Source organism: Macrosteles quadrilineatus, unplaced genomic scaffold (genome assembly GCF_028750875.1).
Source record: "Macrosteles quadrilineatus isolate MER2022 unplaced genomic scaffold, UCM_ALF_1.0 Scaffold_36__1_contigs__length_1205136, whole genome shotgun sequence".
In the NCBI taxonomy this organism is placed as follows: domain Eukaryota; kingdom Metazoa; phylum Arthropoda; class Insecta; order Hemiptera; family Cicadellidae; genus Macrosteles; species Macrosteles quadrilineatus.
This window is the reverse complement of record NW_026542629.1, coordinates 142776-159438: the sequence shown is the minus strand read 5'-3', so window position 1 is coordinate 159438 and position 16663 is coordinate 142776. Positions and strand designations below refer to the sequence as shown.

General features: G+C 35.0%; 1 protein-coding gene across 4 annotated transcripts in view; it reads right to left on the bottom strand.

Moving 5' to 3' along the window:
* The window catches only part of LOC129005834 (geminin-like), a 43890-nt gene that overhangs the window by 12776 nt on the left and 14451 nt on the right, over window positions 1-16663 (bottom strand). For 3 of the 4 annotated variants that reach the window (XM_054434849.1, XM_054434847.1, XM_054434850.1), the window contains exons 4-5: window positions 16424-16596; window positions 10581-11047 (exon numbers count right to left, since the gene is read on the bottom strand). In XM_054434849.1, the coding sequence (XP_054290824.1) occupies window positions 10976-11047; window positions 16424-16596 (245 nt within the window). In that variant the 3' untranslated portion in view covers window positions 10581-10975. Of the gene's footprint in view, window positions 1-10580; window positions 11048-16423; window positions 16597-16663 lie in introns of those variants that run through there. The other variant, XM_054434848.1, reaches the window with a different exon arrangement.

The window sequence follows — 16663 nt, the reverse complement described above, 5'->3', positions numbered from 1 at the left end:
ATTTGGTTTCCGGTCGAGTTCTTACCATGACAGGGTTGGTACTAAATTTGGAAAATAAAATTCCCTGGCTTTTCCAGACTGATATAACACTTTTTCCAGGTATACCGCAAGTCGAAATCGACTATTTAAAGTCAAGAAATGTTAGAAAAAATTTAAATGTTTACCTTATTTATTTAATCACTCCCAAATTTTAAACTTGCTTCAAACTAAATTACATATTCATTCCTCCCCCATACTGATAACTATTGATAAAAAAATGTGCATCAGTGCTTATGTCGTTATTTTTGCATCAGTCATTACCCAAATAACAAAATGTAAATTCAGTACATCGTACAGAGACAAAGGTCAATGTAAACACGGTTATAATAATTTTAAATCTGATTTTGAAAATTTGTTATTAGAATCAAATGACCCTACAATTTTTGTTGGAGATTTTAACATAAATTTATGATTCTGGATCTAAATCTGATTACCTTTACTTAATTTCTGCATATGGTTTTACTAATTTAATTAATCAGCCTACTAGGGAGATAAATAATAGTGTATCTTGTATCGACCATTTGTTATTAAGAAATACAAAAAGAATTGCTTTTGTTCATACTGTTGATAAAATAGGTATAACAGATCATTACGGAATTAGTTTGTTTTTGTCTGAATTAATTAATACAAACTTCATAGTATGGTTTCAAAAGATAAAAACAATGTTCAGTTGAAAATGCAGTATAAAAACATTTCCAGGCTGGTGACAAGAAAAATTAGGTTAGCTAAGAAAAATTACTACTCTAGTCTGATTGAGAGGTCTAAGGGCCCTTTCACACGAGGCCACTGGTGGCGGCCACCGGTGTCCGCCACCAGTTACCGGCCGGGAAACTGCAGTGGATGGTACAGGCAACTTACAAGCCACTTTACTACAGCCACTGTACAATGGTAGTTGTGAAAATGCTGTCAAACAATGAACATCTCCTTCTTATCGCGTTGATAATAAAGGAAATAAGGCAAAGACACAGGCGTGCTATTCCAAATTGCCGGCTACTTTTCAATTTCGCAAATTAGATCTTCAGTATCAACTTTGTTTTCTATTATTTTGTTTATTCTCTTATTCTGTTGTTTTCCTGTGTCTTTTTCTTTTTCAGCAACGTCCTCTTTATTTTTCTTCTGATCACCCATTTTAACAAACAAACAATTCAACACGAAAACACTCAACAACTACCATAGTGCGTTTGTCTTTGCAGTCTACACGTGAACTGATTCAAAATAAAATAGTAACTGCGCGCTCATCCACGGTGGCGGCCACTGGTTGCTACGTGTGAAAGCTCCCATTTAATTCAATGCCCCGCGACGAGTTGCCGCCACTGCAGTTGCCGGCGGTGGCCGACTAGCAGTTGCGCGAGGAGACACTGCTCGGCCACTGTGTAGTGGCGGGCAACTGCAGTGGCTGTGTGTGAAAGGTCCCATTTAAAATAATGTTAAAGCTGTGGCGGGCAACCAGTGGCGGCAACCAGTGGCGGCCACCGGTGGCGGCCACCAGTGGCCTCGTGTGAAAGGGCCCTAATTGGGGATTCAAAGGTTTATTTGAGTGTTATAAAAAAAATAATTAGAAGTAATAAAAGTAATTTATCTAGTTTTGAGATAGATGATGTCCTTATTGAATGTAGTGGCAGTGAGAAACTTATTGCAAATAAATTTAATGATTATTTTACACAAATTGTACCTGAATTAAAGCATGAGAACTTTGGCTGTGATATGTATGTGTTTGTGTACTTATGATATTTTTATTAGAGATTTTGTATTTATCGAGTCAGACATTGTAGATATAGTTAAATCTTTAAAAAATAAGGCTAGTGCTGGGATAGATGGTATGAATATTTTTATAATTAAGGATAACTTAGATGTATTCACCCCATTGTTATCTATATATATAAAATCCAATGTATGTTTGTATATTTGTATGTTTGTCCTTTATGGACTCCAAAACCACTCGACAGATTGTAATGAAACTTTTAGGCATTATTAAGCATTATTCAAGGATGGTTTGTGTGAAGTTTGGTGCAGATCCGTCAATAGGGCTCCGCCCCAGTGGCTCTGGAGTTTCCCATGTTAACCTTATGTGTACTCATATTTAAATGGAATTAAAGAATCTTAACAGCTGGTGCAGCTAAACAATTTGATTCTGTGATGTTCAATAGCATTAAAAAGTTAATAGGTTTACCAACAGGGTGCAGCACTATATTTTTTTTTAATTTATGAGAACAGCTAATTTGCAACCAAAAGGTGAGTGAGCGTAGCGAACGAACTTCAACCAGGACGTGATTGAGCCATGCGAACGAGCTCATCTTGAAAATGAACGAGCATGTGACATAAAACCACAATAGGACAGGACGACGTCCGTCGGGCCAGCTAGTGTAAAATAATTAGAATTTCCTTGGATCAAGGTGTCTACCCAGACAGGTTCAAGATAGCATCGGTAGTACCGATTCATAAGTCTGGAAGTTTATCTAAAATTTCATCATACAGGCCTATCTCCGTTATAAGTACTGTAGCTAAAGTTTTTGAGACTTTGGTTAAAAAGAGGCTCATGGAATATTTTTCTAGTAGATCTCTTTTCTCTCAAAATCAATATGGGTTTTGCCAGGTAAAGGCACTGATCTTGCTTTAGAAAGAAATGTCAGTACTATCAATGATGCCATTGACAAACGTAAATATACATTGTCTTTGTATTTAGATTTTCAAAAAGCATTCGATGTTTTGGATCATTATGTGCTGTTTTAAAAATTTAGAAAATATGGCATAGGTGGTAGAGCTTTAGAGTGGTTGCAATCTTTTTGTAAAGGAAGAAAGCAGGCTGTGAAAGTTAATAATGTTTTGAGTGAAGTGCTTGATTTGCAATTTGGCACCCCTCAAGGAGGGGTTTTGGGCCCCATTATTTTTTTGATATATATAAACGACTTGCTGGAGCTTGATTTATATTCAAAAATATTTGCCTATGCTGATGATACAGCTCTTGTGTGCTCAGCTTTCAATAAAGAGTCGCTGAAACTAAAAATAAGAAAATATTAGGCAAGATATCAAATTGGCTAATTGAAAACAGATTGTTAATAAACTCCTTAAAGTCTAAATGTTTATTTTTCTTTGAATATGATCAATCACGAGAAAATTTACAAAATGAATTTAATTTATTGTGCCATAAACACTCTTGTTTGTATAATTGTTCTTGCAGTTGTATTGAAGTAGTAGAATATGTTAAATATCTAGGATTGTTTGTTGATCATCATTTAAAGTGGGAGCAGCATGTAAAACAACTTTCAATTAAATTAAGGAAAATAAATTATGCTTTATATCACTTGAGACAACATTGGGAGTGAGCATTTAAAAAAGGTATACATCTCCTGGTTTGAAAGTGTGATGAGATATGGAATAGTACATTATGGGGGTAGGCCTACTTATCCTACCATATTACAACCTGTCATCACGAACCAAAGACATGCACTGAGGACAGTTTTTGGATTTAAAAAATATGATAGAGTAAGTTATCTTTTTGAACAAGAAAAGCTTTTAACCTTCAATCAATTGCACGTATACTATTTGATTATGTTTGTTTTTAAATATCTGTACATGTTTAATATGAAACCTGTCAATAGAATATCTTGATCAGCACAATATTACTTGTTAGCAGAAAGCTTTTTTAAAAAGGAAACTAGTAGGCATCAATTTTGTTGTCTTGGTCCAAAATTGTTTAATGCGTTTGTAAAAATGTTCAGTAATAAAGTTTATAATGATAAAAGGTATGTGATAAAGTCAAAAGCTTTGTTGTTTTCTATCAATCATAATATAGCATAAATAATCTGTAACTTATTAGCGAATTTCCCATATAGGGAATAAGCTATTACCGTAGTACTCACGGTAAGACCTGGACCCGGGACCGATTTTTTTTTTCGTTTTGAGGTCCCTAGAGGTCAAAAACACCATCCGTTCAAATTCATATATATATATATTTATATATATATATATATATATATTTATATATATATGTGTCCGTTAGCGCGATAACTCGAGCAAAAATGATCCGATTTTGATGAAATTTGGTACAAACGTGTAAACCTACGTTTATTCGAACGAGTTCGCGAACCAGCATGATCGGACCATGGGAACCGGGGTTTATGGGGGCTTTTATGGGGTAAAAATGGGTTTTTCCCATTTTTGACCCAAAAAACATAAAATTTTGCAATTTCTTTCGAAACTATTTTGTAGAGCTTAAAAAAACAAATAATTTAGTATATTGAAGCGTTATAATGCGCCTAATGGTTACGGAGAAAATTCCAAAAAATTGTAAATTTAAAATTCCCATGTTATTCTTATGGAGAATAAGTAAACTGTTGTAGTTTGCTTGTTTATAAACATATTTTGCCCAAATTTGGAAAATGTTTTTATTTCTTACTAACTATTAACATTTTACATAAAAAACACTTTTACCCTCCCTGTTGCAGCAAACCTAAGTATGTTTTAAACTGATTCTATTTAAATAGGGAATAAATGTGATATTTTTAAGGAGACATTTTAGTGTAAATCCATTCAGGGAAATGGAAATTCGCTTAGTCTGCAGGTTTGCTGCGGCGAGGGTATTTTTAGCTTTGTTTTAGATAAATAACTATTTATATTTGCATGTAGAATTTATTGTCTTTCTAAAAACCGTGTTCTTATTAAATTATTCTAATTTGTTTATTTATAACATAAGTGTTATTTATATGATTAAAACTGTTGCAATAGGAAATGTCTACTCACTGTTCTGTTAAAGTGACAAAGAAGGAAAAATGAACTGTTTGCTGCCAGAAACAAGAAAATAAATGTAAAATAAATGACTTTGACTCACACCTTCCCTTTGTTATACTTCTGTCAGTCACATTAGTCCAAAGTCCATCTATGGTACAGTGGTAGTGAACATGAATAGTGAGTGTCATTGGTAGTGAACATGAATAGTGAGTGACATTGGTAGTGAACATGAATAGTGAGTGACATTGGTAGTGAACATGAATAGTGAGTGACATTCCTGACACTGTGGTCCGTGACTGTGCTTCCAGTCTGTTTTGGTTTATATAGGCCTAAGGTCTATTTTATATGTTTATCCGTTCAGTTGTCACAAAGTTTTATTAGTTATACTGTAGTTCAAAAACATTCAATTATGCGTGAATTTTGATGAACATGAAAAAATCCTAGGATTATGGGCGAACTTAAAAAATAGAGTCGTGAATTATACTGCCTTTTAAAGTCAAAGTACGCATCAATAAAGCACGGCGCACGGCTAGTTTTTATAACCTTATGACACAATTTTGTGACAAACTTCGCAGCATGGAGAAAATACTTTTATCAAGGATAAGAAACATATACAAATACAAATAACGTTCCAGTCAATCCTAGAATGTGTGTATATTTTGCTGAAACGTTTAGTTAAGCCTAGTTTTGATTTGTATTATGCAATAATTTTGTATATATATTCTTGGTGAATACAAGTTTTAATGTAGCTCTGACTTGAATCACAGCAATTAGGTAGGCCTAGGCCAAGACCCTACGGCTGAATTTTTTGTTTACCGAAATTCTAAAATTTATAACAAGATTGCTGTACTAAACATTGTTTTTTTTTATATAAATAGGTTTAAACCACACAGACTCTATGCAGTATTAATTGTACTGTTTTAAAGAGGTTTTCAAAATAATGAAAACTAAATATTTAAATATATATAATTTTTTTAAATTTCATTATAGATAAAAATGAAGCCTGTCTTAAAGATGTCTTATGATATAACTGTACAAAAATATTTTTACAAATTAAGGAACTAAGAATAAACAAAATAAATCCTCATTTATTGATTTATGATTAAAGATAAAATAGTTACAAGCACATTATATTCTATTATCTAAGCACAAAGCAGTTTCTGCGAGACACTACCATCAATGAACTAAACTAGGCTACTTGAATTACCTTCTCTTCATCCCTATCCAGCCTGTCAAAAGCCAAAACTACATTAAATCTCCAGTGGTCTTGGACCAACGCTTTTTTAAATTCTTCTTTTTCCTCTTACAGTATTTATATTCAAAGTGTGGAAGGTCTTATGTACCAAAATGACTGTTGTATTTTTAGTTAGTAGTTATTTGTTGAGGGTTACCTAAAAACGCTTTAAAAATCTGATTCCTATAGATCATGAATTATATCAATAATTTTAAACAATTATGCTTGAATTGTTTATTCCATTTTGGTTCAACAGTAAAAATGTATATTAGCAGACTCAAGATCACCCAGATAATTCAGATATTGTATTGTATTAATAGATATTATTTTATTTTAGTTTAATTTTTTTCAATCTTCTGTAATATCTAGGAAAAACCAAATACGTTATGAACTTTCTGAGCATATCGGTTTGGTAAAAAAGAATTGAATTTTATTTCCGATTTCAGAGATCACATCCCTTGAAAATAGAGCATGTAACTTGACACTGTAATCAGTTACGAGAAGCAGCACGTAACTTGTAACTGTAATCAGTTACTTTTTGAACATGTAGCTTGTAACTGTAATCAGTTACATTTTTTAGTAACTTTCCCAAGTCTGGGTGTAACAATTCAAAAGCTGGCAGAGTATGACTATCTAGTCAGCAAGCATGAATTAAATTATAATCACACAGTTTAACTTGGGGTCTTAAGCCAAAATAGGGTTGCTTAGGGAAGTATTGATTCATTGATTGTTTTAAAATTGTGATGTCTCAAGGTCGCGATCCACTTACATGAAATAGTAGACATCTCCTGCAATCACAGCAGAATCATTAACATCTTCTGCGGTCATAGCGAATTTGTGATGATTCCCTGCGGTCGAAGTGAAATTGTGATAACAAATGCGGTCGCGGCGAATTATTGAACAGCTCTTGTGATTGCAAAAGCTCGGGTCAGCTCCAAAATCGACTCACTCCCACAATTGACAATTCCGATATAAATTACCCAACTTAAATGGGACACAGGTGAGATTAACACACTCCAGACGGCCAAAGCCATGACAAGCTTAATTTGTTTAACTGTCTTGAAGGGTTTACTGTCTGTCAATCATCTCACAACATCAGTACTGGAAGGTACTTTACTTTAATACTTTTTGATGAAATGTCGACCATACAAAGTAGGTATTTAAAGCCAAGTATGAATGGAGATGTGTGTAGGATGAGTGGCGCGATCTTGTGATCTTGTAAGTGACTTTGGCAGACTTTTTCCTTAGACACAGCTAGCTGTTACTAAGGGACCTACTGTTGATAGTGGAATCCGAACAAAATTTTTGCCTTGGTATATACGAATTAGTCTAATTTTCAGGATAGTACTGTGGATAGTCGTAGTACTCACTCCTGCGGACGTTGATCCACACCAGAGAGTACCGCATCCACAGTGCATGCCTATAAATATCCACAATTTGTAACCTCCTAGTAGCTGGATTACAGGACGACCAACACAAGGTAGTGGATGAACATTTCATGATGATGCAAAAGACATAACAAGTTAAAAGTAGAGGTGGGCCGATACCGATACTCGATACTTGCGTGTTTTGGGTTCGATACCGATACTGACACTGAACCACTGAATGCTATGAATCGGTGCGGATTAAGTCAGTTCAGAGCGGGTAAATTGCCGTTGCCGTTACGAATCCTAGCTGTTTGCCTACTTAGTTAAATATACTCGCAACTCGAGTCGAGTAGTAGAGGTTAAGCCGATTTTGTTGATATTTGACAAGTAAATAACAAGAGAGGAAAATGTTTGAGTTTTATTTAATCCCTTAACCCCTTTCAATGTTGACATACTAGGTCTAATAATAATCGGCAACCTAGACATCGCTTGCGTCATCCATTTCGCTGACAGCGACAGCTGACACTGGTTAATAGTGATATGTAGTGGTGTCAGCGAGTGCGATGCATTGAAATTTCAATTCGATGCATCGAATACCGATTCGATCCAGCATGCATCGATTTGGTCACGATTCAGTTCTAAAAAGGGATGTGTCGATTATCGTCATCGATACCACCATCCATTGGTTACCACTTGGACATTGGTATCGGTACCAAGACTCGATTGTCAAAAGTCGATTCCGATGATACCACACCCGACAGGGATAAATATTTTATTTCAACATTTATTTACTTTATAGCTACAGTATTAGTTTTGTAATCACAATCACGGTTAACAATTTTCATAGCCAACTTAGAAACTATCTAGTTCAAAACAGCGACGGTGCCGGTGACATTGTTTAGCTTCAGCTCATTGCACAACACAATCTACATTTCAAGATGTCAGACTCAACTCATGAGACAACCGGCGCGCGAATGTCCTGCCACACGAAATTAATTATACTAAACAATGTCTGTATCAATAAGTCAGACATTTAGATGTATTATTTTTATTTTTAGTACAAAATAAATAACCTAAACTAGGTCGAAATGTTCAGTTTCATCCCTGCATTATACGCATCATTATAAAAATTATATTCAACCATTAAACTTTAACATTGTCATCGTCGTATGGTTAGGCTTGCTTTATATTACGCCAAAAAGTAGGTCCATATTTATCTGTACTATCTACCTGATTGAAGAGTTTAGTGAAGTTTTAAGTGCTACTATGACATAATGTATTTATTGAAAAATATCATAAGCCTTAGTCCATGTCGATTTTGTAATGTTATAACGAATAGTGAATGTTGACAATAGTATGTAACAACAGTTCTCATTGGTCAGGAGGCGACAATGCACGAACATGTCAGCCAATCGACTTTCGTGTTTCAATGGAGCAAATGACGATTGCTTAGACATCGTTTTATGTGCTTATTGTGGGTGAGAAGGGTATCGATAAATATCGTGATTCGAGATCCGATATGTAGGACGTGTTTGTTTATAAATAATGAGTATTAAAGTATAAAAACTGGGTTACAGACAGGTTCAAAACATCGATTGTTCCGATCCATTGTTGACCCCTACACGGAGGTTATAGTGACATCGTGCATAAGGGCCAGGCAGGCCGGTTCACAGTGAATCCACTCTGCCGAACCTATACTCTTCACTCTTGGTATCATCGGGAACATAGTCAAACACTTTTGTTACTAAATAAAACTATGGCATGTTTTATAAAAGCACTCTTTTGGAGATTCTAGTCCCAAAACATAATCTTTATTGTAGGCTAAAAGTAAAAACCATCTATTGCCATACTTTTCTCCACAGACGTCGACTTATTCTACAATGTTTTTTTAAAATTACCAGGTTTCAGTCAAAATACTTTTTGAAAAATTGACAATGTGCTGTTTTAGCACAGTCATTCCTTGACCACGATTGTTTTATTTACTAGAGAAAAGACTCTCCTTACAAAAAGTATTTATAGGCCAAGATGTATGTATTTTTTTTTTAAGTATAACTGCAATTGCTTTTAAAAATAAATACAAAAACTTACAAATGACTTAAATTAATACTTATAAGCCTATTTACAAATTAGAGGAAACTTTATTAGATCTCAACATAGTTAAATTCAAACATTTACAGTGTTTTAAAATAATTAACACTCAGAAACTTTTGTGTAATGGAAATCTGCAAGCGACTGTGGCCGAGGGTGAGGGAGGGCATGTGAACCAGAACCAGGCTTTAGAGCAAACTTTCTCTTTCCTACCCTAAGTCCCGTTAGACGGTGGACGGGGCTTCACACTAATAAACACTCAGTTCATTCATTTACAGTAGAGAATAGTTTTTGTGGCAGTGACATATGTCTCTTGTCTGCTCTTCATAGCTCACACGTAGATTTCTTTCGAGAAATTATATGTGATAATCTTTATTAAAAATAAGTGAAAAACTGCGTTGACATTTTCAAGGAAGAAAAGCTAAGAAATAAAAGTGTTAAAAATAGAAAGGTTGTTGATTAGTTATTCTGTATTTCAAAAATATCCTCATTTATGAATGTGTTTTCAGCTAGACTTGGTGTCTTTTTCATAGATAAACAAATTTTGAAGATATATAGCTGTTTTTCATACAACTAGTGAGAAACTGTCATTATATAGGAAGTTCGTTTTTACTCTCTTAGGGAAAAAACTTGCAGAGTATTTGTAGGCCAAGATGTACGTAATTTTTTCTTTAATTTATAGCTTAATGAGTTAACTAATACAATTGATGCAATTTCAAATAAATACAAAAACTGACAAATGACAGATAAATACTTATATAAGCCTATTTATAAATTAGAGGAAACTTTATTAGATCTCGTGCTTTAGTCAAATTCAAACATTTACAGTAGGCCTATTTTAAAATAAACACTTAGTTCCATATTTTTGCAATTGTTTTTTGCAATTAATAATAAACCTTTAACACCAAAATATAAGTTTGGTACACATACATATTGTGTTTTTTATGGTATAACAGTTTATAATATTATTAGTGGAAGAAACTAACTGTGCAAAAAAGATAGGTATCGGAAGTATCGGTATCGATAGGTATCGAGAGTACTTTGGTGGTATCGGTAACGGTATCGGCCCATCTCTAGTTAAAAGTCTGAACAAAATAACTTTGTAGCTCAAACGATTTGCCTAATAAAAGTATTATACAGTCAACTTTATTAAAAACAAACAGTTATTACATTTCAATTAATAGCAAAAGTTTAAAAAAATACATACAATTTTGTAATACTCCTAATGAAAATGAGCTAAGGGAAACTAAACACTTACTTAGGCCTAACCAACAAATCCTTTGTACTAAGCATGTGATGAATTGATTTTTAACAGTCAATGATTACTGTAACTAAAAAAACCAAAGTCTAAGTTCACAATTCAATAGCCCATCAAAAACATATTTTTAAGACATTATTTGATTTGTAATGGAATACCACAAACTTAAAAGAACTATTTTAAGAAATATATAAAAAAAAAGTCTTAAAGAAAATAGTCAAAGAAAATGAAGGGCCAACACTGCATTCAACTTTTATCACCTTATGCTCGACGGCTCATTTCTTCTTCATCATTTCTACTGTCGTCTTCATTGCCCATTTCTCCAATTATTTCCTGAAACAGATTTCAATTCAAATTACTTTGATTCAAATATTACTCAGATTTATTAATACAGTGGAACTTGGATAATTCGAACCTCAAGGGACCAGCTAAAAACTTCGAATTATCCAAAAATTCGAATTAAATAAGTTCTTATAACCAGGGCCGTAAACAATAAAAACACGTTTTAAATTCAAACTATTAACTTTATTGATACTATTTGAACATTAATTTATTGAATAATGCCTATTACAGTAATAGTATACAATAAAAATAACTTGCAATCGCTCAAACGACAACGAAATTATGTACAAAACTAAAATTAACTAACCTTAAAATGTCCTCAGCAATAGCTGAACTGCACGCAAACTTCACACGATTACCAATAGTCCAAAGCAAAATATTAAGCAAAATAGGCCCTATACAGGACAACAGGACAGAAATAGAAAAATATCGGCCAAAGAGAACTAAAAGTTTGGAGACCGTATTGACTGATTGTTAAACAAAAAACATATCAAATCTAATTTATTGTTTTACAAAAAAAGAAGAGATTTTGGCTTGTTTCTTTGAGTTTAATCTCTCGGCCATGATAAATGATTCTAAAACATCTAATGATTTAAACTGTACATCACCGACATCATTTCTGCTCTCCACAAATCGCCGAATTTCTCTCAGGTAGGTCATGGCGTCGGCTGCATTCGGTACTGGCGTTTCTTCTTCATCGGCCGGTGACCCGACGATCTCGTCCCCCGATCCATCGTCATTTTGTTCCTCGGTGTCGAGGACTTCTGCTACGATGTCGGCGTCAGTTAATTCACCGCACACAGCGACATTTTCGTCTACATTAAGAAAGTCCTCGTACAAGATGGTTTGATTGGGTGCCACATCCTCCCAGCCGTCGATTGGTAGAGTTTCGTCCGTTACAGTTTCTTCGGCGCTTTCTTCGTCGGTTTTAACAAAACCTGCCTTTTTGAAGCAGTTTTTTATTGTTTCCGGCTTCACTTTGTCCCACGCTTGTTTGCACATTCGCGATGCTTCTAAAATGTCCAGCTTTATTTTGAGGGCGTTTCCTTCCCCGGACAGGATATTCTCGACCAACAAACCCCTGTAAAAGTGTTTCAAGTTTTTTATGATCCCTTGATCCATGGGCTGGACAACAGAGGTCATGTTGGCTGGGAAAAAAACCACTTTGACATTTTCCATGACAGGTATGGTGTTGTGTGCCGTGCAATTGTCAATGAAAAGGAGAACCTGTCGATTTTCTTTAACAAACCGTTTGTCCAACTTCATTAGCCACTTCGCAAAAAGGTCACTTGTCATCCAAGCCTTAGAACTGCTTACATATTCTACTGGCTTAGACTTGACATTTTTAAAGCAACGAGGATTGGCCGATTTTCCAATCATCAACAAAGGCAGCTTTTGCGAACCATCCATATTAGCACCAACCAATAGCGTGATTCTCTCCTTGCTTAATTTCCCCCCGTGGCACTTTTCGTCCTTAAATGCAAGTGTTTTATCGGGCGTGCATTTGAAAAAAAGACCGGTTTCGTCAACGTTAAAAATATTTCTCGGGTCTCTGTCCTGGATCATCTCTTCCAGATCGTTCTTCCACTGATTAGCTTCCTGCAGGTTCACCGCCCCACTTTCACCACACACTGCCTTAAACAAAATTTTATTGCGCTCCTTAAAACCATCCAGCCACCCAGTGCTAGCTTTAAAGTTTTGCTTCCCTAATTCTTTAGCAAATTGCTCAGCCTTGATTCTAATCAAAGGACCGCTCACAGGAACTTTCTTGTCTCTGGTCTGCTTGAACCATTTAAGCACACAATTGTCGACATCCGGATTTCCTGGCTCTCGCGATCGTTTCCTGTCTTTATCAAATTCCTCTGCACTGCTGAGAATTTTATGTTTATTTTTTAAGTAAGTTGATAAGGTGTTGGGTGGAATTCCAAAGTCTTTCGCGATTTCAGATTTTTTCTTGACTCCTTTTTCCACTTCTTTGATCACAGCGACTTTTTCAGCTAATGTCAAAGTTTTATAAGACCCTGGTTTTTTCGATGAGGTTGATGCCATGATCACTACACAGTTACACTCACTAAAAGTTAATGTATACAGTAGTGCAGTACGGTACGTTAAAACTACAGTACTGTACACGTAATCACTTGAAACTAAAAGTCTAAGACAACAGCAAAACTACGTTAGGTAACGGCCTTCACGCAAACCGATACAGACCACGCACAATGCGACACTGAAAAGAGGTCAGTGGTGGTGGGTGGGAGAGGAGAAAGGGGAAGGGAGTGTAGGGTACAATGACCTGTAGGGCGGTGGCGGGAGGGGAGGTATGAGTCATCAGACTAAACGCAGGCGCGCGAGGGCTGGCACTTGTTCTAACGCAAACATTTCGTCAAATGTGGCTTGGAATATGTTTTTTATTTATTATTTTTGAATATATTTAGAGTAATAATTTAATGATTTGGCACTTAAAAATTCGAATTATCCAAAATAAAATTCGAATTATCCACGTTATTTTAGCATTGTTTTAATACAAAATGCTAGGGACCACGGGAAAAATTCGAATTAAAGAAGATTTCGAATTAAAGAAGTTCGAATTATCCAGGTTCCACTGTACCAACTAATCATTGGAAAACTATAGGTAATTTTTTTTAACAACACATTTTAATAAGACATATTTCTAATAATAGGTTACCTGAAGAGAACCAGTTTAGATCTCATGAGTGAAAAATTATCATAAGTCTTACTACTTAAAAGAGTTTTGAATACCCCTCTGAATTTCCTTTTAGGCTGTGAGGGCCCCTTGGCTACAGCAACCACCATGTCAGCTGGTAGGGAAATACCGCACTGAATTCATTTACATATTATAATTATATGTGTGTTTGTGTGACAGATAACTCAAATAAAAATCATCCAATTTTGATGAAACTGGTAAAACGTGTAAACCTACATTTATTCAATGAGTTCGGGAACCAGCATTATCGGACTATGGGAATGGGATTTATAGGATAAAAATTAGTTTTTCCCATTTTGACCCTAAAAATGTTACTTTTTGCAGATTCTCTCAAAACATTGTAGTGTATTGAAGCGTTGTTGTTGTATGCCAAAAGGTTCTAAAATTCCAAAAACTAAAAATTGCAAATTTCTATGTTATTCTTATTATGAAGAATAAGTAAACTGATCGTTTGCTTGTTTACAGATGTACAAGCTTTTTTTAAACCAAGTTATTAACAATTTACTATACCACCGCCGCAGCAAACCTGCCGTAAGAGCGAATTTCCATTTGCCTGCAATTAATCTATTTTATATAACACTAGCTGTAACCCGCGGGCTTTGCCCCGTTTAACTTCTTAATTTTCAAGATTATCTCGTTCGCATGGCTCAATCACGTCCTGGTTGAAGTTTGTTCGCTACGCTCACTCCCCTTTAGGTTGGAGCTCGTTCGCTACGCTCACTCACCTTTAGGTTGGAGCTCGTTCGCTACGCTCACTCACCTTTAGGTTGGAGCTCGTTCGCTGCGCTCACTTGCCTTCAGGTTAGCTCGTTCGCTACGCTAACTCGCCTCCAGGTTGAAGTTCGTTCGCTACGCTCACTCACCTTTTGGTTGCAAATTAGCTGTTATCATAAATGTAAAAGAAATAATAGTGCTGCACCCTGTTGGTAATCCTTGTAACTTTAATGCTATTGAACATCATAGAACAGAACCAACTTGTTTAATTGAAACAGCTGTTAAGATTCATTAATTCCTTTTAAATACGAAAAACCATAAGGTTAAAATGGGGAACTACAGAGCCACTGGGGCGGAGCCTGAGAGGATTTTTGGGATAATAATATGCTTTAATGTTAATCGGGAATGTGAGCTATCATTCCAGTTCTTTTAGTAATCGTGAGATATTTTTTTCAAATGAATGATATTTGAACCAAACAGCTGTTTCAAGACAAACTGTTATTGTTTTTACTTTTCTTTGTTTACACTTATTTATTTAGCAATTAATGCAGTGAAATTGATATAAAGGATAGGTGTGACGATTTATGTGTACCGTGAATTTTATTGGATATTATATCGTTTTATTTTAGGTCGTGTCTATTCAGACCTACTGGAAATTGTGTATAGTAGTTGTATTGTGGTGATAATAATTATGGAAGAGTCAGGTATGCTATGGAAGGTGGTATCGTTGACTAAGTCCATACACTTATCAATTAACTATTACTCTACTGTAGGCTACTTATAATCAGTGTGCGTTCGCTGCGCTCACTTGCCTTCAGGTTAGCTCGTTCGCTACGCTAACTCGCCTCCAGGTTGAAGTTCGTTCGCTACGCTCACTCACCTTTTGGTTGCAAATTAGCTGTTATCATAAATGTAAAAGAAATAATAGTGCTGCACCCTGTTGGTAATCCTTGTAACTTTAATGCTATTGAACATCATAGAACAGAACCAACTTGTTTAATTGAAACAGCTGTTAAGATTCAATAATTCCATTTCTCATAAGGTTAACATGGGAAACTCCAGAGCCACTGGGGCGGAGCCCGAAAGGATTTTTGAAATAAGAATATGCCTATATGTTAATCGGGAATGTGAGCTATCATTATGCCAAATTTCAGCCCAATCCGACCAGTATTTTTCGCGTTCACTTGTCACAAACATACATCCATACATCCAAACTTTCTCATTTATAATATTAGTAGGATTAGGTTTAACGTGTACATTGGTTTGCTGCTACAAGGAAACTAATAAAGGGTGTTTTTTGGTAAAATAATTATAGCTTAGTATAAAATCAATAAATTTGCCAAGTTTGATAAAAATATATCTATAAACAAGCAAACTACAACATTTTACAATATTCTCCAATTTCCAAATTTACAGTTCCGTAACCAATAATCGTACAAAAACACTTCGATATACTGAATTATTTGTTTTTTAAGCTCTTAAATAAGATCTAGAGAGAAATTGGGGAATTTTATGTTTTAAGGGTAAAAAATTAGAAAAACCAATTTTTACCCCATAAAACCCCGTTCCCATGGTCCGATCATGCTGGTTCGCGAACTCATTAAAGTTTATCTCGCCTTACACCTTCAAATCAAATTTCATCAAATCGGACAAAAATTACTCAAGTTATCGTGTTCACGGACACATATATATAAATCTATATATATATATATATATACATAAATAAAAATTTGGACGAATTGTGTTTTTTTTTTTGCCTCTGGAGACATCAAAATGAAAAAGTAAATCGGTCCCGGGCCTAAGTTTTACCATGCCACCTACGGTAATAGCTACTTCCCTATAGGGAAATTCGCTAAAAAAACACACTTGATTATTTAAATTTCCTTGCTCAACCTGACCGTGAGGCCCAAAGCCAATTAACAAAAACTTACATTGAGTGTATCAATAATCATTTGAGCTTCATCCAGTAGGCTTTTGTACTTATCTTTTTCTTCTGTTAAATTTTGTAGTTTTTCATGGAGTTGTTGGTTTTCAATCAAGGCCTTTTCTAAGGCTTTACGTCGTGTTTCTGCCAAAAGTTCCCAATATTGCTCACTTGGGCCTTCTGTAAAAAATTGTAAATATTTTTACAGTTTTACAATAAATGAAACAGATTTGGAATCAGACTAAAC